This window comes from Oxyura jamaicensis, chromosome 27, assembly GCF_011077185.1.
Source record: "Oxyura jamaicensis isolate SHBP4307 breed ruddy duck chromosome 27, BPBGC_Ojam_1.0, whole genome shotgun sequence".
Classification (NCBI taxonomy): domain Eukaryota; kingdom Metazoa; phylum Chordata; class Aves; order Anseriformes; family Anatidae; genus Oxyura; species Oxyura jamaicensis.
Window position 1 is genome coordinate 3,527,029 of NC_048919.1, and position 24,504 is coordinate 3,551,532.

General features: G+C 39.5%; 1 protein-coding gene across 2 annotated transcripts; it reads right to left on the reverse strand.

The window, feature by feature from the left end:
- Positions 1-1,335: 1,335 nt before the first annotated feature.
- MPP3 (membrane palmitoylated protein 3) lies at positions 1,336-22,944 on the reverse strand. Of its 2 annotated transcripts, none has more exons than XM_035347543.1 (19): positions 22,790-22,944; positions 20,167-20,277; positions 19,103-19,221; positions 18,446-18,523; positions 17,334-17,414; positions 16,458-16,595; positions 15,388-15,469; positions 13,837-13,922; positions 12,259-12,333; positions 11,002-11,198; positions 10,127-10,191; positions 8,899-8,919; positions 7,902-7,943; positions 7,430-7,594; positions 6,702-6,782; positions 5,415-5,508; positions 4,519-4,627; positions 3,574-3,696; positions 1,336-2,961 (listed from the first exon to the last, which is right to left on the reverse strand). In XM_035347543.1, exons 2-19 carry the CDS (start codon positions 20,189-20,191, stop codon positions 2,782-2,784), a joined length of 1,761 nt encoding a protein of 586 aa, XP_035203434.1. In that variant the 5' UTR covers positions 20,192-20,277; positions 22,790-22,944; the 3' UTR covers positions 1,336-2,781. The 2 variants fall into 2 exon arrangements, with proteins under 2 accessions (XP_035203434.1, XP_035203433.1); XM_035347542.1 differs by having other exon boundaries at positions 1,336-2,964.
- Positions 22,945-24,504: the final 1,560 nt, after the last annotated feature.

Below are 24,504 nucleotides of genomic sequence, written 5' to 3' on the forward strand. Positions count from 1 at the left end.
TATGGATGGAAAGCTGCCTGAAAACTTCAGGCGCTGTAGCTGTTAGCCAAGGCTCATCCTTCAGTAACTACAAATCCAAACAGGAAATATGAAAGGCTACATTAATTTTAGGTGTGAGCAAGTAGGGAGAGGGAAAAATAGTTCAGTTTGCTTAAGTGTTTTGACTTAGGGTTTATGGCACCACTTAAAAAACAGGACTTTGAATTACATTTTACATTCTGACTTTATTTATAATCTCTTCTTTTTTTCCTCTCACTAATGGCAGGAACACATACCGGGCCTGGAAGGGACTCAGTGTTTTGTCTGAATTGGAATCTTGTCGTGGTAACAGCAATCTGCTGCATGTACCCTTTTCCTAGGATTTCTAGAATAAATAAGAGCATCAAATGTGTTCTTTTTTTCCAGTGAGAGAAGCTCATCTTAGCTACCCTCAAGCTTTAGCATATACTTACATATTCTCTCACCATCATTTACTTTGAATCTAAAAAAGCCTTCCTTACATCAAAACTGCAGTATTTCTGACACTATCTCAAGTTAGTACCTCTGTGACTGTACATCAGTATGGGTATCTACACAGATTTCAAAAAAGATTATTCAACTCATACTGAATATTTTAGTTTATAATTAATAGCAGTAGTGTATCTTAACACCTTAAATTTTCAGCTAATGTAATTCAACTGTACTTACGTATTTGCATTCTTTGCATATCTCACTATTAGACCATGTTAGATCATAAATTATTTACCGCTAGTCCTTTGGAACATGCTAAGATGTTAGATAGTAACATTGCTTTATGTGAATTCTGACCCTTTGTCTTACCTCTTTTTCTTTAAATTGTTCTCTAAACAAACTGATGTTTTGCAGACTGTAAAGAAAAGAAAAAAACAACCAAGTATAAGCTGCAATATAAATCTGTGGTGAGATCCATCTGCCTATTTGATACTTTCATAAATCTACTTAGTTTGAGATGCTGTTACCTAAATAGTTTTAAAATATTACACTCAGTTTTTCACAGGATGAAGGTACATCTGTCACTAAATTTGCCAGTGCGCCTCTAATACGTCACATTATCTTTGGTGGCTTTGCTGGGCCAAGATTATAGCAACTTACTGGCAGAGCTGACGGGCCACCAGTGTGTGAAGGAATCCTTGTGCATTTGGCGAGAGGCCACAGGTCTGGCAGCATATCTACTCTGACAAGCCAGAACAGATCTACCAGACTGTGAAAAGCACTATCCTTGCAGGATGATACAAAGAAGTTGCCAGGGCACACAGGTTTGGGGATGGATGCACAACTTTCTGGGCTGCAGTTAATGTAGATTCAGCGACACTGATATGTAAGAAATGTGTTTTTAATAAGCAATGTTGTTAGTTTTGCTGAATGCACTGGAACAAGAATAACATCATACTGTTAAGATTAAAAGAATAAGACTGGTGCACCAGGAGGTGTTGTTACAGGGCATAGTACATAGGAAAGATCAGAACTCAATAGGCAATAGAAAACAGGAACAAGTTTCAGCTAACACACACCTGTACAATACCCACAAATTCATCAAATTAAAAGGTATAGGCACTTCCAGAATAATCTTGCTGTGTTTTCTTAGTCTTGCCCACCTAAAAAAAACTATACAGGTTTCATATTCATATCTCCTAAAATACCCGCAAAGCCCTCTAACAGTTAAGATTTCCTCTTAGGACTTGATGTTGACAACTACATGCTCTGGAAGCCTTTACCTGATTTCAAAGGTATTCATAAGTGCTGGAAGAATAATTATTCAGTGCTGTAGCTCACTTGCTTGGTACTTCAGCCTCCTCCTTTGAGCAGCATTTTCAGAGCTGCTATGTTGCTGTCCATGTGGTACCCAAGTAAGTGGCATTTGCAAAGATACCTTGTAGAAAATAAGCTTCTTAAAGTCCTATTTTACATCGTTATGCAATTTTAATGTAGACTAAAGAAATGTCTCTGGTTTATGAGATCAATCAGTCACGCAAGTATGTTTACACGTTGCTTAACATTTGTCCTGTGTCATTAGGAAGAGACTGGGACAAGTGGGCATAAGCCATGGACGAGCATACTAATTACTAACTCTGCAAGACAGCCAGAACTACTGGGAAGTGTAGGCTGGGTTTAAAAAAAACAACCAAACAAAACAACCCACAACAACAAAACCACCCCATTTCTCAGCTGCTAACACATATACAATTTACATAGCTGATCTAGGTTTTTTTGCCTGATTGGAAAGGTTTTGCAACCACTGATCTTAAATGCAAGGAAGCCAGCTGAACTTTTCAGTAACTGACAGGGTATAAGCACTCTCCAAAGAATATTCCTCCCACCTACCTGAAGTAGCTTGTTCTGTAGGCAGATTTGTTCCTGGAAAAAGTACCTTGTTCAGATGTACCTTGCCACACAAAGCATGACCAAAGACTGAAACTTCCAGTTGGTTAATGTCCTGGCACTGCTTAAATGCTCTGGAAGCATGGGACCCTCCGTGAATTTTTACCTTACAAAATGCAGTATTTACAGTCTAAAAGTTACTCCAGTCCATTTTACTCATCTGTTTAGGCTGAGTACGCACTTTTAAATGACTGCTGCTACTCAGGATTCCACTTCAAGGGGGCAGTGTCAGTTTCTGACTTTCATTTTTTTCCACAGTCTTTATGTATTACTTTCTAGATCGAATGGCAATTTTGAACCAAATTTGACATATTTCCCTTCTCTAATCCATGTATTTACAAGATACTTTTTATACATTTTTTCCTTTAAACAGATGATAGCAAGCTATGACCTAACCCAGTTGACTGGCACCCAAAAGGAATCCTTGTTTAGCTTCTCTAACACAGTTTTAAGCTGATTACATGCACTCTGGACATCTTCTTTCACCAGTATAGTGTCAATCAAATGGCCATAGTGCTCTTCAATGAATGCTGCTGAATTAATAATTTCCTGTTGTTCTTCATCCTGTTGATCAACACAAAAAGATAATAAATTGAAGAAGCTTACTGAAAATTTTGTATTATCAGCATTTTAAGTATACTAGCACACTAAATCATTACTTTGAAAGAAATGAAATGAGCTGCTACCGTTAGGAAAGGGTATGCAAAATCTTACAACTGAGATTAAGGAGACATATGCCACAGCTGGAATTTGGCAGGCTGTTTCAACAATTCAAGACGTTAGGGAAGGGGAAGAAACGTGTTACAAGAGGGAAGTAAGACACTAACACAACATTTTACAAAATTAGAAGTGCTGCCTAATCTAACATCTGTAAATTGTACTCTTCTAAAGTTGAAAAAATGTATCTGAATTCAGTATCATCTTCCTGTGCTGCACCCTTTAGCGATGTACACAGCTCCACATGTGAGATGTGCTCTCATTAATTTATGTGCTCTCATTACTTATATAGTCAAGTTTTAGGGGAGTCCAAAACCTCATTTTAAAGTTCCATCTGACAGGCTGGATGTCCACAGGACCCACTTGCCTAACTCTCATGGAAGAGGTGCTCTTCCATACAATAGAAATACTAGCCCAAATACCTCTTTCATGTTTGAAAGGTAAAGTTAGAATACTTACGAAGGGCGTTGAGATTTCTTCTGACACTGGAGATTTTAGGACATTTTTTTTCTTTTCTGGAATGAGAGGCTTCACGAAGATAACATAAGGCTTAAATTCAGCAGTCCTCAAGTGTTTCACTGCCTGTGAACGGATATTTTTTGTCAATCCATCTTGTATTTATTGCTGCATACAATGCCAATGATCTGCTCAGGTTGGGTTCAACAATTTCACTTGTACACACAGTGACATTAAGCCCTGTGCAGTATACGTCTGACCACTATAACCTCTTGTTCTTCAAGAAAAAAATTAATGTCAGTGCCCTGTACAAGCATGTGTGCGCTCCCTGGAGCATGGTCTAACTGCACACACCCCTCGCTTTGCTCTGCAATTCCCAAAACAAAGACATAGCCATAAACACTGAGAAAAGGACAAAAGATTGGTTTGACAGACAAGTTACTGTTTGTAACAAACACATTATTTTAAACCTGTAATTTAGCTGAGGTAATATTAGAAGTCTTTTCCTGACTTGTTGCAGGATCTGCATCAAAATTCCAAAGAAAGATTAGCATGCTGTACCTTACTTAGTATGTATACTGGTTACAGCTCTAGCAGTGTTTCAGTAGTAAGAAGGAACAAGAATGGAAAAAAAAAAGATCCATGCTGTAAACAAGGACTGGGACTTCAGCAGGCTAGGACAGAAATGTGCACTTCTCCTACAGCAAGATAAAACCCCACAGTGAGCTGTATCATCTAGGCATCTAGTAACTGTACGCAGTTCATTGCTTTCTGAAGAGCCCTATTCTGCTCAGCTAGCAGCCAGGCCACTTGTTAGAAACACATGCTCCAAGATCATCATTGCTCTCTGCAGAGCAAGTAGCCATAAACAGTGAACAACATTTGTTACTTAGGCTGGCAGCCTAGTAAGGAATAGTTGCTTTCCTTAAAATAAACTGCAGAACTTACTTCAGGTACCACATCCACCAAACAAACCTTCTTTTTGGCCATCACAGACCGGATTGCCTCAAGACTTGTGCCATACAGATTTTCTTTGTATTCTCCATGTTCCACAAATCTGAAAAGTTAATTATTATTTTTTATAAATACAGTCCAGAAAGAATATTTAACTTTCATCATTTGACAGTTGTTTCCCAAAGTCACAGTAGTCAAATACAGGGGAGGAGGGAAGTCAGGAAAAAAAGCATTTCTGTTTCCAATTATTCTTTTCCTTTTGGTTGCTTAGTAGCAAGTGTCTTCTTCACATGTCTCTAATAGTGAATCAGCACTACTGACAGCAGGGGAAGAAGCTGCATTAATTCAGTTGACCGATGTTCAAGCCAACAGAACAAAGTTGTTTCTCACATTAAATACAGCAAGGCCAGCAAGGAAATGGACTTAGATTCTTCTGGGATACTAGCCAAAATCTGCATTTCTAGGAAACATAATTCATCTTCCAGAAAGTCCTTTACATGCACAGATTTAGTCTACAACTCACTTTAAAGTGGAATTACAAATAAAATTCCTCAATATTATCTTTCACATTAAACAGAGGATAAAGTAGGACCAACTAATTATCTTTCACTAGATTCAGTTCTGACCAATCATATTACTTATGATACGCAGGCTTAAATTCTAACTTTTGGTCTTCCTACCACTCCTTTGTTGTTTCTAAATCATCTCTTACTAGATTTCTGGGTTCATACTAAGAGTCCAAACCAAGTAAAAACCTTTACTGGCAAGTGGAACCCTTCTCAAACAGCTTCTCCAATTTTACACCTGATTTTGGTATTCATATTAATGAAATGTAATTGAACTTGTTTTAAAATGTTGCTAATTATGTCAGTATTTAAAAATTAACTCACTTGTTTTGCTGCACATCTGTCTCAAATGATTGCTTAGAGACAAAATTGTATTCTACCCCCTCCTTCTCATGACTTTTCTTTGACCTGGTTGTATCTAGAAGAGAGAGGAAGCGAAACACAGGAGACAAGTCAGATTTTCCTACCCATTTACATTCCTTGAATTTATATCAAGACCAAAACTGTAATATTATTAGTTTGTAGACCAAGAATGATACATTTAGTAGAAAATCCTTATAGGTAGACCACTTTTGCTTTACCTTTATTATTTAATCTCTACCTTTCCCTGACGTTCTTCCCAATGAATTGCTTCCTTTAAGCCTTCCTGCTACAGCTCATTTGATTCCCTGCTAATGCAGGAGAAGAGCAGCTTGATCTGTCAGCAGCAGGCTCAGAATGCTTCTTTTACTGTCAGCACCATACCCACACTGTGAAACTTACACAATGATGAACATCCCTTGATTTGACGTTGTTTCATTTAATATTTGTTATTAATGTAGGAGAAGCTTTGGTGATCGTTCTAGAAATCTATACCTGGCATGGAAGTAATGTCTGGTCTTTTCTGTGTGCACGTTTAGATTCAAGTAAAAATTACTCACGTAAGTTCTACTGCTAGCTGACTGAACACCTGCCTAATAGTCCTTTATCAACAATGTCCTCAATGTCATTTTTTTAATTCAAAAGCATCTTGTTCCTCTATCACTGCAACTGGCTTGTATGAACAGACTAGATACAGTAATCAACAATTCAAAACCTTGTAAAAGTTTAGACTTTTTTTCCCCTGCACATATTAATTGCTCTCTTTTATTCTCTTTAAATGTAGTTTATAATATTTTGAAGAAAAATCATCCTATTTTAAACAAATATACTGAATACTGCATTGTTTTGGCTGAATCTTAAGATATTAGCTTTTCCACTTAAGTTCCTTTTTTGCAGCTTACCATCTTATTTTTAGTTTCTGTATTCAAGTTCTCTCTCTCTTTTTTTTTATTTTTAAATGTGCCTTGAGAAAAATGCAATCTATTCATTTGGAAAAACACAGTTAAGAAAACAACTGAGTTGACAGAATTCCAGACTGCATATGCATCGAGTTATATAGTCATCTACTCAGCTGTTAAAGGCAAGCGTGGTTTATTACAATGAGAAAATAGTTTTAACTGTTTATGAAATATGCATATAATCAACAATTGAAATACAAATTACCATACATCAATGCAACTAGTGCTACACTATTAAACAGAATTTATGGGAAAAAGTGGCAACACACAAATGTCAGTAAATTTTACCCACGTGGAACTGCAACGCCATACTCCTGTGGGTTCTCTGACACAACCTTCTGCTTGAGCTCGTTTAATCTGGCCCCCAAGCAACCTAATAAAATAGAAATGACTTACAGATTTTTGTGGGGAATTAAATGCTGTAAGAAGAATAAATTCTGTTTTACACAATCTAATACAGGAGTGTTCTTGAAGAAACTTGTCCATGAGAGACCTCACAACCTGCCACATTTTACTTTGAAGAATATTATCAGGAACAAATTGAATCCTTGACAGCTTTTGGACAAACATTTGTCAAGCTTTAAATCAGAAAATCTGTAATACTAGCAGTCGGCGTTATGTGATACGCTTGATTTTCTTCAGGAAACTGGATAAGCAAAAAGCTGTTAAGTACACTGCATTAGAATTACATGCAAAATTTTGATAGATAATTCTCTTTAACATCCACCTTTTCATCATTGTTCTGACAGCGTTTGCATGTTTGAATGAGAAGCAGACCCCAACACTGAACGTGAATCAGACAAATTACAAACAGTCCTGTGTCATTATTTCTTGAAGGATTTGGTGAGGTGTTGTTTGTTTGTTTGGTGTTTTAAAGGATTGTCACTTAAGAGACAATAACAAATACTGACCAAAAATAGGTATCTTAAAAAATATATAAAAAATTAAAATCTCTTGGAGTGGGTGTAAAAATGGGAAGGAGGAGGTATATTAAAAATTTGAACCAATTCTGTATCTTACCAATCAAAACAACCAGCCTCCGTTGATCACCAGGCTGCTGCTGATATTTTGTGACTTCTTCGTACGTTAGGAACTCTGCTGCATCTGCCTGATCTGCTTGCTTTGTGTCATTCAGATTGTTCTCCTTCTCTTTACGACTTAATCTAAAGCTCCTGCGTAAGCCAGCTGTAGAGGAAAAAAACATAAACATTAAAACCATGTCTTCATTTATCTAAACTTACAAGCTTGTTCAGTTAGTAGCTATTGTCTTTGAATACGAGTTAGTCTCACAGGTTTTTTTAAAGATCAAAACACTGCATGTATGCTAGTCTAATCCATGACAAATCTGTTTATCAGGTAGAAAACCAAGCACCTTCACACAAAAATAATCTAGTTTATGAAATGTTTATGTATGTGGAATTACCTAATTTTTCTTTTTAATTGTTTGGGGTTTTTTCTTACAGGGAAGAGGAAGGGAATTTTGGTTTCTCACCTATGTAATGTCCATTGAAATATCCCTCACAGTCACAGTCCTCTGCAACGAAAGAAGGTGGGGAGGGCACAGGGAAGAGGAGGGAGAAAGAAGAGGAAGGAAATATCTTAAACAGTGCCTTCTGTATGCATCTGGCTGGTTGGTGAGGAAAGGAAAAAATTTATATCCGGCATTATATGCATACACTGTTTTCTAACACAAATATGAATGACACAAACACAAACACACAAAAGTATTTGCCTTACCTAGTATTTTCTATTAAAAACAACAACAACATCTATGTCAATACTGCACAATACTATTGTATGTCTCGGTTTTTATGGTCTCCAGAATTTATACCCTTCAGCTTTTATTATGTTTGCTCAATGCTGCTGTTAAAAAGTGTATTTTTCAGATTAAGTAGAACAAGAAGACTCCGCAAACACAGCTCTACTTTAATGAACGGATTTATAAATGGATACGATTACATTGCCTCTTCTGACTTTTTCAAAGATATTTGGATTTGAAGAAGGGTGATGAGAGATGACCACAATAACTTCTCTAAATGTCTTCATTTTGATTAAGTTAAATTATCATTGTTGAGTTATTCTTTACTAAAATGGCAAAGATACCATGCTTTTTAACATACACATGCCAACACAAAAAAATCATCATAATAATATGCATGTTTAGGTTAAATATAATAATAATGCCTCCCAACCCTACTACCTCCAAGGCCCTTAAATTATGAAAAATGAAAGCATGATAATTAGCTGCAAAACACTATACGGAAATCCTACGATCAATACTGAGTGCTCATCATTCCCAAATGAGGACAGCCAGCTCTGGATTACCTAAAGCAATCCAAATTAAATTAGTTTAAGTAATATGTAAGGAAGAAGCCGCTGTAGGAACAAGCTATATCTACTACTCCCTTTGCTTGGGGGCTTAACAAACATTTTAGAAAGTGAATTGCTTGTTTACATTCAGAGAGAAAATGTGTTAGGAGAGTACCCACCTTTATCAGAAGATTGATCATCTGCAGTTAGCATGAAAGATAGAGTTGATATGATTAGGAGACTGACAAATAATTGTGTAGATTTAGAGGGAATGGTAAGAAGGTTCTTCTGGTCTGATTTGTTTATCAGGCTTTTGTATCTCAAAAAAAAAACGCCATGCAGTAATATATCCTTACCATTGATCAAAGACCTTTATGCTAAAATTTAGCAGTAAAAAAATAATTTAGTATTAAAAGCATTTATCTGCTTAATCGTCTCAAAAATGTCTGCCTAAGTAACAATCCTCATTACATGCCTCCTAACACTGAATGTAATGGAAACTAATACTGAAAAGCTTCAATTGAATGAGTAATACTATGTTATAATTAGGTTGAGCATCTTCACTCAGCATCATAGCATAAGAGTATTTCTTCATGAGATATACCAGCATCATGGGTCAGAAGCTGGCTCCTGTCATTGAAGAGGGACGCTTTCCAGATTCCTAGTCTACATGAGGGTGGCACTCCTAGCACGAAGTTGGGCTTCACACAATCACATGGCTCTCCCACACAGCAGTAATAGCTGGGCTGAAGTACCTTAAGAGCAACGGTAACATTGTATTCTGGGACAATACAGAATGCTTCCTGCCTTTCATCACTATCAATTTCATCACAAGTGGCAGGTTTTGTGTGAATAATTCACTGACAGAGGCTTCAGAGCTGTAAACAAGAATCCTTTTAAAGCATAAGACCATCTCTGTAACGCTAAGAAACGGACCAGTAAAGCTGAACTCTTCCTGTAGCCTGAAACGCTGATGGTATTGACAGCTCAAATGGTTTTTATCCTCCTTAAAGCCCCAGTTTATTTTCATATGAGCTCAGTCATTTCATGTACTAATGTATGAATTTGAAGAAGTGTGCACTGGGTTATTTTTGCAGCTTTCAAGTTTCAAACTGTGGAAAGATGTGAACGCTAACAAATTTTACAGCACCTAAAAAAACATTTACAGACTCATGTTCTAGAGCAGAAAGAGACAGTCAGCCATGACCATTTTTTAAAACACCAGGCACCAGCAGCACTGAACAAAGCTCAAATCTAAATCCTCCCATGTGGCAGCTTATATCCATGCAAATCAGTCAGTGACAGATTACACAAAACATATTCAAAAGCACCGTTACTGAAATCAGAAAAAATTCCTGCAAAGTCAGCATCAGCTAAGACATCACTTAAGGAACAGAACAGACTTACATAATGGCTTCTTCACAATTTTGGGATTCTGCTGAGTGCCTATAGTTCTTCTGTAAGTCAGTCGTCTAAACAGAAAATAAGTACAATTTAGCCATTTAAGTTCAGAATTATGAAGTGTTTATATATTATACATATAGCACTGAAAATACAGAACAAAATGGCACTTCTCCTTGGAAAAAAAAAAGTCTCTGATTCAACATGTACAGTCCAGAGAAGATACAACCAGCAATTTGGAGTAAGAATCACATAATAAGACCAGAGGCCAAAATCAGATTCCTTCTTAGATCTGTAAATCCCCTACTACTGTAAATACAAGACATTGGGTATATTATTGCTTTAGAAGTTACACGTCTCCTGCTGTGAAAACAGAAAGCTTCTAGCTGCAGATGATATCTGGGTCTAAGCTAAAGACACTCCTAGGAGCCAGATGAAATACCTGATGCAATATTTTTTTTTAATAAAAACAAACAAAAACTATTTAATGCATAAATTCAGAATTGTTAGAATAGATCAGTATTTCCTCCTACTATGGAAGTACAAGTTTGCAAAATACAATGTCTCTATTAGGCAAGAGGCTCAAGAGACTGATATTCCACATTTCATTTCTAACATGTTTGTTTAGCAAGTGCTTCTGTCCTCATGCTACAAAGCATAAGCCAGTCACAAACTATCCCAAAAAAGCTAGGAAGTTTATTATATAATTGGAGAAGATGGAGCCTTCTAGCGCTCTCCTCTAAGCATCTGCTATTCACCCTAGAATGATCCTGCCCTTCATTTCCTGTGAACAAAAGCAACATAAAAATGTGTGACACCATATGGTTAGTTAAAGAAAAATAAGGCAAAAAAAAAACAGCTTGTAATGTTCACTGACAAACCTTTCTTGGAACTGCTTTGAGGGGATCAAGCCTGCTCTGAGGTTGGTGTCTCCAACACGCTTTGCTTGCCACCATGTAGGATCATCTTGGCTTACAACTTCTAGGATGTGTCGTCTCTTAAACGGCAGACCAGCCTCTTGGCAGGGAATGGCTCTGTCTTCTTTGGGATTATAGCAGAAAAGGGCCCTCATAAACACCTTCAAAAGAAAGTAACATATCCTTTCTTCTTGTCCTATTTGGAATTTCAAACTACTGTTAGAAGGCACTCTCCTAACACATCCTTAACTAGAAAACTGTACTCTCACTCTCCCCTTTATGCCTTGTGCTACTCAAAAATACTGAATCCTAGCAAGCTGCACCTGTATTTTGACTTACTCGCCTATGCAGAAAAATAAACTAACTTTCAAACATCTACCCAGTCATTATGTATTGGCACCATGGAACATCAGACTCAAGAGACAAAGTCCCAAGTAAGCACATTTCACAGTCTACGTAAGTACAAAATGCAACAAACAGGAAAAATTAAGGGGAGAGAGAAAACAGTATAAAGAGGGATTCAAGGCAAAGTAGCCTTATTATAAAGGCTGTCTTTAGAACGTTCCCTTAACGCATCAAAATCTACTATTCATCTTTTGAGTTGCATCTTGCCACTACTTAACACATCAAAGCAGAACCACTTTTAAAAATAATTTGGGGCACTTCAAGGAAAAAATCATCAACTGAGAGCAGGGAAGCAGCAACAGAGGTTGACAGAGGAATCCTGGAAGGGACGAGTTGAGCAGTATGTCATTGCTGATCAAGGAGACCAAATGAAGCACTCAGAGAGGTGTGCTGAAGTTTGCCATGGCCTAACGTGGTCAGATGATGAATGCAGCTCTGCTCATGGGTAGATCTGTTTTAACTCAAGTGAGTGGCAAAATGCCCAGAGATAATGGACAGATAAGAGTGGACATGGTAAGAGGAGACTGGCATGAACACTGGCTTTAATTACATGAACCAAACGAAGAGGGTAGATTTCAGAAATGCTATGAATGAGCATGTGCCAAGATAAAGAAGACAGAAGTCATCTAAGTAATTATACTGAATAAGATGGCACTATCTTTTACGTCAAGAAAGTGCCCTACTATCTTTTTAGTTAGATTATGGGTCTAATTCTGTGCTGCCCCTCACTGAATCAGCAGGAATCTTAGAAAATACTGGCATCCCTGTAAATACAAGTATGAAAACTGTGCTTCAGTATTTTATCAAGTTGCGTACCTTGCTGTCTTTTAGACGATCTTCTTCTTTGACGGCTGGAATTATTTTTAATGTTATTGATCCCTGAGACTGAGCCTGAAAAAAAGAGAATTTTTATTTAAAAAAAAAAAAAACTTTGAAAGCACAATAAGGACACAATGCAAACCATTCAATTTTCAATTTAGGAGTAAATGCCTTTCTATTCTTCTCAGGACTCTAACCCGCTATTGAACTTCATTATAGAGACTATCATGATGTTCCATGAATCTTCCAAAACAGCATCTTCCCTATTGGAAACACACACCGACAGTAACTCCTTAGCTAGAACATAGTAAGACGTGCATTAGAATTCCCTTATTTCTTTTTAGCAACCAAATTAATTTCTGGATTACATTTCACACATCATGAAATACTTCTGCGGCTTTAAGTTTAACACTAACTTAAGTTTTTGCAGCCTAAACATTTTTGACGTGCTCCATTTTATTGTTGTTTTCCCAGACAGCAGCTCTTCTTGCTAACTGGTTAGGCTGCAAATATAGACATCTACATTCATTCTAAACATCTTTGCTAACAAATTTCATTTATTTGCTACAGTAAATCTGAAAGTGCTTCTAGGTGCTTGGAAATTTACAATCTAATCTATTGTTAGATACATTCCTTTGTATGAGATGAACTGTGTCCCAGAGAAGCTTGTTGCTCTGTACAGATTAAAAAGCTATAACAATCAGCTCGGGTAAACACTTGTGGTTCTTCCTCAAAAATAAACCATGAAAAGGAAACAATTACATTGCAGGCATTTAAAACATGACAGATGAATACCATCCCAGGGTCCCCACAAATAAACTTTATACGTTATTGCAAAGGATGGCTTTGATTTCCCCCTCCTAATTTAAAATGGGTCATTCTCCTTACCCAGTATAATTTTGATCAAAATTAAAATCAGGTGATAGAACCGATGCCAGATACTTCTGTCTCTTAGAGCTGCTTTTCTTCTTACTGCGTCACTAACCCCACTTGACACCAAGACAAGAGGCAACCAAGCCACAAGAGGGGAGTCAGAGACGAGTAAGAGCTATGACACTTTCTGCAAAACAACAGGCTGACCACAGATGTGGAGGCTTAGAAAGAACTATCAATATTTGTGGGTTAGAGAAGCTTGAAGCACAAATTTGGCAATGCCTCAAGAAATCTGGTAATACGGAACAGACTGACAGCTGTAACGGACACACAGCTGACTTCCTTCTGGTTCCCAACATACCATATTATGAATAAACTGCTTCTGTATTAGGAACACACTTTTAATTTGCAATTTGCTTGTCATAAACAAAGCATGAAGAGGACTTTCTTGACAAAGCAACATGTAACTTTATATTTGTATCTTACTTGGTACCGATTCAGTTCCATGGAAGTTTCTGAAGTCAAAAGAAGAGGACTAAATAATCCACGGTGAGAAGAACAACTCTTATTGCAAAGACAAGCAGGGGGATTCCATCTTTTAGCTCTATACATACATCTTAAACTCATGGTTATATCTCATCATCTATTGTATTTACTAGATCACCCAATAGAAAAGATCTTGAAACAAAAATCAGTGCAGACCAAAATCTGACTTATTTCTTCTGGTCGTTTGTGAAGCACAGCAATACCATTGACTTCTCTCAGTTCATCTCCAACATGGACAAGACCTGAAAAGACAAGTAAATTAAAGTAAGTCTACAGACCAGAAAGCACCACTCCTCTGATGTCTGACCTATGTTAATAGCACATAACTCCCTTTCTTCCCCCCCTCAGCTTAGTGTATTTCCTACTAAGTGCTTCTGTTGGCAATGTGCTCTTCATCCAATGGCTTTTTTTTTTTGACACACCAGAGTCACATATGAGACCAACGTGGAGTCAGAGCACATGTGGCAAGATACTTTGGAAAAATCACTGTCTTTATATTTGGATCAGCATTAAGAATGCAAAACTGGAACAGTTTCCTAAGAATGATCACATCCTGTAAGGTTAGGAGACAAGCTGCTGACTATAAAGGCAGGAATAACACGGCTGTCAACTCACAAATCAACACCACATGGTCCCTGAAAGACTGTTGGACTTTTTTTTAAAACAAAACAACAAAACAAAAACACACAAGCCATGAAAAGGCCCTTAGGAGTTTTAGGTTTGATTACCCAGGTAAGTAAGAAATATTGCATTTGTATGCAGCATAACTACTACTTAGTGACTTGTAAGACTTTGTCAGTAAAGCAAACAGAAAACAACTCATGATACGTTGAAAACACCAAGCATACCAAGATGTAAGATTAAAAGTAAAAAAAATCTCTTTTCCTCCCTTTCTTCTAAGGCTTAAACCTGCCTCTCCCATCTCTGTTGGCATTTTTCCTAGTGGCTCTTTTAGACATAAGTGTATCTAATTAAAATAATAGATTACTGATGAAATACGGAAATGCTAAGCACACGCTCTAGTCATTTCACATTACATTTATCAGATTATGCTAATATGAGAAATGGTAACAGCCAAGAAAAAAGCTATAATTAGCTAATATTTTTTCATCATAGTAATTCATTAATTTAGGGATTGTATTACCTGTATATTAAAGAAGTGCATGAGGCTTGGATTCTATGAATCACAATAAGGCCAATTCAGTTTAATTTAATAAAGTCTGGATGAGCACCTTCTAGAAAACAAAAGGTCAAACTTTGCATGAATTAACCCTGTAGACTCTGAAAGCATGCTGAAGCCTATGCAGGGAAGCCTCTCCTGCAATTAAACACCTGAAATTCAGTTGTCAAGTGAGCTTACCACGTAGGCTCCCCTTACAGTCAATGGGAAAGAAAGGCAATTCCAGCAGTGGAAACCCATTCCAAGGCTTGTTGGGATGATTCATCCTCCAGCAACGTCCATCTCTCTCCACTGACTACACAGAGAGCCCACTTAGTAGTTCAGACTTGACCTCTAACAGTTGCCTATGGAGAGTTAGGCAAGTTGTATCTTTTTAACAAAATAGTCTACATATATTTAAATAAACACCAACAGATTTAGCTAGAAGTTACTGCTCTAGGTAGTGCATGTGTATGTGCATAATTCTAGGATTTTTACAACAGTTTATAAATGCTATTTTAAATCCCCCTTTCCACTCCCCCATTTACCACTGCGATCAGCTGCACCACCTCTCATGATCCTTGCTACAATCACAGCCCCTGTATGCTCATCTCTTCTGATGGTAGCTCCCTGAAATAAAACATAACCCCCCCAAAAAAAGAAACCATCATAAGAAGTTTCCTTAGGATACACTAAGCAACAAAATAACGTGTAAGCTAGTACGTCTTCTAAATTGGAATTCATTTCCATTATAGATTTTGTCTTCCTCCTTGACAATCTTCACCACTATTCAATTTTTGCTAGTGCTCATCTCAAATGATTGCAGGAAGATGTGTGCACCCTCTTTTTCTGACCACTATGCTCAGTGTTTACCACACACCTACACATTATAGTCATGATCAGTCACTCAAGTGTGCAAAGCAGTACCTTGCAATGAGCTTTCTCTATGTGTCTTCTGAATCTTTATACAATAGAGCCAGCCCTTTTAAGCATAAAAGCAAGGAAAACCAAGTATTAGGGTGGTTTTTTTTTCGTTCGTTTGTTTTCCCTCCAAGCTCTGCTGGCAATAGAAAACTTTAATCAGGAATCAAGTCCCTGCTTTCTTCTACTACCTACTGTCATGTACAGTTTCAAAAAGCACTTTAGCAGATCTCTTCCCCAGTCCAATTATTTTTTCTTAGGAAATCAATTCTTCCACTTCCATTTGTATAAATTAATATTATATCAATATACTGTTTACATATAGCTATCAAACATACTCCTCCCATACATCACTGACATTCATGTAAATGAAGGTATTCATTTTACGTTAGCTACAAGAATAAAATAATTAATATGTATAATAAGCATAATTACTTCAACATATACTGCTTCCTCAGAGGTCATATTCCCTGCAAAGTTAAGGTATTCCCTGCAAAGTTAAGGTATGAACACATATCTATAAAGTATCTCATGCAAATCTGTGAAGGTGTGTTTACCAAAGTTTTCTTCTCGTGCTATTTTACTAGCTTCAGAACACTATTTTTTTCCAGACTCTTTCACCTACCTCCTCTGTACTTACAATAACTCTTTTGCACTACAGAATTGTATGACTAGACATGGATTATCTTAAACATACCAAGGGTTCTTTATTTTTCACTAGCCGAACAATTTTCACTGATTCTTCATCAAAATCATCATCAAAGTTATCGGGAAGAGGTGGAAGGACTGGGTCAAAGTTCTTTTGTGCTACAGTGTCATGTACTACAAGCATTGCCTGTTTAAAGAAAGAAACAGCAATGTAATGGAGTATCACAGCTTTCCAGTTCTCATGTTTCAGACATTACAGCAAACTGAAAAACAAAAAAATATACAAAAAAAAAACACACCCCAAAAAGCTATCTTCGGGAAAATCCTACACACTATTCCTGTTGCATAAATAAGTGATTTCTTATTGGTCTTCTGGCTACAATACTGAAAAGGCCTGCATTTAGTGTTAAACTCTGCTCTTTTTACATTAATAATAAGAAATAAGAAGCTAATCTACTGTCAAAGCACTAACATACATGATGGAAGAATACAGAGTGTTTCATTTCCCTTCTCCTGGACTTTCAAAGACAGGAACTCACTCACAGACCGACCCTTGCTTTTCAATCATATCTGTCAGTTACTGTTTTCATTTAGTCTACACACTTTTGCACTTGTCTCATTGTGTCTGTACACTTCAGAAAAAGAGGGAAGTCAGAGACTCTCTTACAGTGATTGTCTTATCCACCACGTCAATTATATGGTGGTATATGTCGATATATAAAGTAAGTCCAGGCATTAATACCATGTCTTCTCAATCCCCTTCGCATTCTAAAGCCTGTTGCAGGAAATCACAGTGGAACAGAACTACAGTTTGCAGGAGGCTTTTGATTTCTCTTACAGACTCTCCAATGTAATTTTCCTGTACAGAATACTGCTGGGAGTTATGCAAAGGAATTCGACTAAGGTCTCCAGTGTATTTTTTTACCCTGAGGTGTGGTGTTGACAACAGCTGAAGAAGCTCTTTTTCTTCATTATTCACTGGTGCAGTCTGCAATTCTTCTATTACCTTTAAAATAAAAATGAGCAACTTGAAAATAAAAGGTGTCCATAATTCTAGACACTCGACACAGAATTCACAAGTGGTATGTGAAACAACACGCTTATGTTTACGCTGTGATAAAGGAGTTTAACACTGTTTCTATAACCAGGCGGCATTATCTGCATGCATCACAGAACAGAAGTTTCCCTGTACCCCTACAAAGCCTGGATACCAAAATGCACCCTGGAGTCCGAATCCTTACAAACAAACAAAAAAGAGAGAAACAATGAAAGCCTTTTTTCACTAGGCTGCTTGGTTAGGAGGATAGAGAAGGGGCAGGGAGGAGGAAGGTAGAAGCAGGGGAAGCAGGAGAGATTTCCTTTCCCTGTGAAGAATTCTAGATAGGGAAGTCCTGCAGTCCTGTGTAACACTTCTGTCTTCTGATAATTTAGATTATTATTTTGTACAGTTTTGACAGGCAGCAGTGTCAAAGCTTCTGGGGGGAGTGGAGATATGCTGCAGGGTCAGATGGGGCAGTGGTGTCTCCTGGCTTTGTAAAGGGTGGAATTTGCCCTTTGCTATACTGTGGAAGGAAATAGTCACAAACTACTAGTAAAAAAGCTGTCAAAAGGTAGCATAATTTTCTTTTTTTTTTTTTCAGAAATGTGGCACATTACAAACAAATCTAAGACACGGGGTTGCTCTGTGAACAGCAATGTAACCTGGATTGTAATGGGTTAACGTTCTTATAACTGAGCTCCTACGTGGGATACTCTAACGTCAAGAACTGAATGCTTCTTCCTGCCTCTCCCTTAGGAAGACCATTAACAACAACCCTCTGCGCTACCTGTCTGCATCTGTCTTCACTGGACATATGATGACCTGATATTTTTGAAGTTCTGTTTCTCTGATCAATTATTAGTAAAACTTTCTAATAGACTTCCAAGAGAATCTGGGAAGAGAAATACATACACACAGAGCACAATTGCTTTCATTTGTTAGAAGAGTAGGCTTAGAGAAGAAAGGGGGGGGAAAGGAAGACAAGAATTTTTACTCACATCTTCAACTAATCCCGCTGCACTATGTAAAACAGGTGTTGGACTCTGTCTTTCATAATGACGGAGTTTTTCATGAATCTAAAAAAGATCACTCGAGTATATTACCACAGAGAGATACAAAACTTCCTAAATATTACGTGGAATATTTTACGTATAACTTTTCTGAGACAAGCATCAGAAAAATATTCTCTCTTGAGGTCGTTTTTTTGTCTAGGAGTTTTTTGAGTTTTCTTTTTGCTAATCTTAGTTTCACAGACAACCAAAAGACCTGTTAGGACTTTGGCAGCATAAGCGGAAAATGAAGGCATTTCACACTGCTTTTTAGCAATTGCCAAAACGCACGTGCAGTGCCCAGTCACATCAAGTCACCTATAAAGTGCTCTCAATCTATCAAATAAACCTTAAGAATGGCACTTCCAGTCTGATTCCAATTACACAATTCAACATGACCACCCAATACCAGGCAGAAATGGTTTTGTTTGAACAAAGTTTCTCGATTTTCATTGAATGTTCTTCATGTTTGTGCTCAAATAAATACGTGCTTTGGTCAGAAGAGTTCTATGCCATAAGAAGTTAGCTTTGCCAAAGCAAATGGTTGATAAATCATGGGAACAGAGAATAAACCTGTAAGGAAAAGGTAAATTGATAAGCTTTTACCTTCATCAGGTAGCTGAGACTCTTTTCACTGAAGACGTCCTTAAGGAATCCCATCTCCTCTTTATGATTTGAATCAGGTCTTAGCTGAGATGTCAAAAGAGCCAAAGTTTCATGTAAACCTAAGTTTAAATTCAAGACAGAATAGAACTTGTGTAGAGGGCATGTCACAGGACCTTCTATTACAGACTTACATGTCAACTACATTTACTTGGGTACCATCTTGGTTATTAAGTTTGCACTGACTTGTGCTTATCCTCCACTTATTTTAATGCTTCCTTCTTAAGCAGTGAATACAGCTTGAGATACAACATATACAAAGGCAAAAATACTACAACAATATACTTTTTAAAGCTATTACTCTTGAAGTTTTCCCCTTTCAGTAATTTCCTTTTGTTCCTGTAACAGCTAGCCCTCTAACAAACTTTGATTTATTACAGTGTCACACCAGACTCTCAAGCCACCTTTGTTGCACTGCCACCAGCTCTGCTTCCCAAGGAACTTTGTTTACAGATGTTCCCCTGCCATTTCTACCTCTGAGGCACCTTTTAGGAAGTCAGGTCTGACCAGAGGAGAAAAGGCGCTGAAAGCAAAGCTGGTGGCTAGTTTTCTAAGAAGTGCTTAAACCATCAATATCCCAATTTTGCAGCGTACAGAGGCAGACAAACATTAGTTTTTTTCCTGGTGGAGCATGGCTGATTTTAAAAAATAAAATAACAGGCACAGCAAGCAGCAGAGATGTAAGGGCTGATATTTAACAAGTATGCATAGAAGCCTGAGTTATAGAGAGGTCCGAGTTTGTCCATAGGAGCCTGGTTTAGTAGCATACACTCATTCAGGGACTCAAGAATTCTTATGAAACCAGGTATTTCCTGAAATCTTAATAGCTCTATTCAATTCCACCTTTTATACTCCACTGCCTTTGTATATTCTTTCATGTAACTCCCATGAAATCTAGTCGAACCGTCTTAACGCTAATTTAACTGCAACATGAATTCATTTCCTGCGTGAAAAACAGACGCCGAGTTTTCAGTCACCAGTCTGTTGAAAGCATGCAGATTAATTACCTGAGTCTTCCGAAAGCACTGGCATGGCTTTGTTCTTAGTCTTAGACACAAACGTTCACCTTAAATCAGCACGGTTGTTTCTTCTTTCTGGACTGCAATTCAGAGGCAGTCCTGAAATGAGCAAAGATAAAATCTAAGCTTGAGCACGTGAGAAAAATGAAAATCATGTAAAAATAGTAAATTCCTAGTACAACTTTTAAGCATTTGGTTTAACCTGAATCAGGCAGCGTCCTTCAGTTATTCTTCTACATACGCAGAAGATATCTTCTACATACTTCTTCATACATGCAAGAATGTAAGATACTGTGTTATATAATAACTTGGATATAATATCTTGGGTAGAGTTGATGCTGAAGAGAACAGATGCTTCCCTATTCTATTCTCAAGTTTTAGAAGGCCTAAGTAATTCTCTGAAAAAGAAAAGAAAAAGCACAGTACAGAACGGATGTCTAAAAGCACCGATAAGCACCATATGCCCAGGAATAGACAGAGCACGCAGGAAGATGCCATCATGAGTAGATGTTCTGGCATTCCAGTGCAGACTGTGCTATGATTAGATGCAACTCATTAAAGCCAGCGGGAGTGTCACTCCATCAGCCTTGGTCATGGGTACTGAGGATGCTGCAACAAATAAGGCTGACTCCTTTGCACAAAAAATTCCATTAGATGCTTTTATTGCAGATTTCTCTTGAGAGCAAATGACTGCAGAAATATTTCATTTCAAACTGCAAAATTGAATCTACACTTATAATCAATAGTCCAAGATAGAACATTTTGTGTCCTCCCTGGCATTTAAAATCTTGTTCGTGCTCATAAAATTAATCAAACTCATGCTTGCAGAAAAACAAACAGCCATAACAGCAAACACACAAAAAGAAAGAGGGATACTTCACTCTTTACTGAACGCAATAAAGGACGTTTATTGTGCTTTTATGTGCGTTCTCTAACTGGTGAGCTCACAACCAGCTGAAATTTCATTCTGATTTATGGATCATACCCCAGTGTGTAACACAGGCTGAACATTTATTTAATTAACTTTCAAGACTATTTCAGTTACATATTGTTTTGAAGAAATACGCAAATTCCATCCTCTACTTGCCACTTCATGCCAGAAGAAATGTATACACAATTCATTCAATCCCTCTGGTTCATTTACTACTCCATTTAATTTGACACATATTTGAAATATTCTCTGCTTTTCGAGGGGACTTTAATTGCCCACTCTGTGCGAATGTGTGCTTCCTGCAGTCTAACTTCCTTAGCACCACAACCAAAGTAAAGCAAGTTATTTTCCAGACTCTTAGCCAAACAGCATCCTACCCGGCAACATGGAAAATATATGTTTTAAGATATCAAAAACCTGACAGCAAACTCAAGAGCACTAGACTTGGATGAGTTAGGCACGGCAGTCAAAATGGTGGCTTCCCATAGAGGCTTTCTTTTCCCATGCTCTGTAAATTCCACATTTGTCTCAATTGCTTGGACTGAACATTCAGAAGAATGAGAAGTATTTCACGTTCAATAATTCATCGCTGGCATCCCCCTGTCAATACCCAGTGCTGGCTTCAAGGTACTAAATTCAGCCACGGGCACGTGACATTTTGCAAGGGGCGCTCAAAATCATTTATCTACCATTTCAGCCGTACAGCATGAATCTGCTCACACATCCTGTTCATCTAAAACTATCTACTCTACACCACAATTCATTTTTTATGTGTGTCCTTGCCCAGCTGTTCCTCCTTTGAGCCACCTCCCTTGCCCAGGAAGAGGCCTGTTGATATGTGGAAAGGGCTGAACACATGGATGCTGTACATGGGGTCAGGGATTAAACAGAGATGTAATATACTTCGTCATGCCCCCATTACCTTAGAAAATAGACCTACTGCAGTTCACAGCCTACATAAATCATCTGTAACCCAGATATATTGGTCAAAGCCTTCATAACGCTTCCATAACCCAGATATATCACAGCAGTGAAAGAGCCCATTTCCGAAAGTGGTGACATTTTAACATCTTCCCAGAAGTCACCCTAGTGATGATGAGGCCATGAAAGGCACCTGCACACTGAGAAGCTCGCAGCTGATGGCTACAACGTGGATTTTCTCTTCACCTTGCCTTTGTGCCCACCAAGGGTCAGGGGCTGACTGAACCAGCCTTTCAGCTGCTGCTTTGCCCGCCTCAGCACTAGCGGAGGGAATGCTCCGACGGCTGAGCTAAGTGGGGAGCCCTCTCAGGGGTTCTTCCACAGCGGCTCTGCGATAACCCGAGGGCAGACAGCCGGGCCGGCTGCCCCGGCACCGCTCCCCGGGGCTCCCAGGCACGGAGCGAAGCCTCGCTCCCGCACACCCACGGGGGGTTTGCGGCGGTGCGGCTCCGGAGCCGCTTCCCCGGCCACGAAGCCGAGCTCTGCGAGGGGCTCTGGGACCCCGTCTCCACTTCCCGCAGCGCTCCGGCGGGCTCGCTGCGAGCCCTCTCCCTCAGGCGGAGCTCGCCCGAGGAACCCCGGCGGCTCCGCGCAGCGGAGGCCGCGTCAGAGCCCGGCCCCAAAATGGCGCCGCCCCGCTCCCCTCAGCGGGCACCGAGCGGCGCTCCGGGAGCGGTGCTGCCGCCGGGCGACCGTTACCTGCGGCTGCGGGCCCGAGCCCGGGCCCGGAGCGGTGCTGGCTGCCTGCCCGCCCCGGCGGAGCGGTTCCCCGGTGCCCGCCTCCCTGCAGCCCGCTGCGAGCCTCGCTCATGCGCCCCTAGAGCCGGTTACGCGCCGCCTCCCGCCCTCCTTCCCTCCCCCGAGCTGCCCGGGGCTGGGCGGGCGACAACGGTGGGGTCCGGGGTGGCTGTGAAGTGGCGGCATTCCCGGGGGGGGGGATCTCCCCGGGATCTCCCGGTGGGAGCTGCTCCCCTGCCCGGTGTCCCACAGGCTCCAGAGTCGCCTTTTCCCAAAGCACCCTCAGGGAGCGATGGCACCGAGATGCCACCTCGTCCCCCAGCCAGCCCCTACCACATGTGGTAGATGTGGCAGCTGTGGCGTTGGGAGACTTGGGGGAACCCGGCAGTGGCTTTCTGGATTGTTTCTTCACGGGGGAGAGGGGGTGGATGTGGAATTGGAGCACACATGAAAATACTTGAGGATAAATCATGGTTGGGGGATGTTTGGTGGCCAGGCATCAAGGGAGCAGCCAGTTTGTTCTTTCAATAGAAACACAAGCCCTCCTGTTTAGAAAGGCCAGCATGTTAGCAATGTGTATTCAAGCCCCAGTACACATCCTTTGGAAAATAGAACAGAATAGTTCATTTGGCAGTGACCTACAATGACCATTAAGTCCAACTGCCTGAGCACCTCAGGGCTACCCAAAAGTTCAAGTATATGAATGAGGGCATTGTCCAAACATCTCTCAAACATTGACAAGCATGGGGCACCAACCAACTCTCTAGACAGCCTATTCCAGTGTTTGACAACACTCAAAATAAAGAAATGTTCCCTAATGTCCACCCTGAGCCTTCCCTGGTGGAGGTTTGTGCTGTCCCCATGCATATTACTGTTGGTTCACAGGGAGCCCAAGTCAGCGTCTTCCCCTCTGTTTCCCCTCAGGAAGCTGCTGAGAGCAACAAGGTCACCTCTCAGCCTCCTTTCCCCCAGACTGTATTATCCCAAGACACAACTCTGCATGTCACTGCTAGTCTTGTATTTTGTCTAAAAATTCCATCTGTCCTGGCACTAAGCAACAGGAGTTTGTCCGGGAAGACACGGGATTCTACTTTCTACCTGGCATTATGAAGAGCATCTGTTAGAGCTGAAGGTCAGGGTGGATCCCCATGTATGGGGAACATGTATGGTTGCACGTCCATGTGCAGCCTGGGAAGGGGGAACAGAAGAGGGAAGCAGAGGGAGGTGCTGCCGTGATGGGCATGCCCAATATTGTATGCTTGAACAAAAGAGCATCAGGTTGGCCCATGACTGAAGATGGTACCTACAGGCAAGCAGTATGGGTTTTCTGCTAATTAACCTCAAACACACCCTGAGGTACTCTTTGCACAGTAATCTTGCTGTTTTGGAACGCAGCCTCACCACCGCGTGTAGCAGTAACGCTGCTACCTGTAGTGGTAAACAGAGATTCATAATGAGCTTATTACTGTTTGGATAGGCTAACAAGTGCCAGATTTGTACAGTGCAAGTAGACAGTTTGCTGAACGGTGCATTTCCCTGGCACGTTGAAGATTTATCTTCAAGGGAATTGAAACTGTACTCTTCTACCCTGGGTGAACACTTGAAACACAGCACCCATTTCATCTTCAAAAGCCTGAAAGTATCCAGACCTGGCAGTGACCGAGGCAGGAATTTTT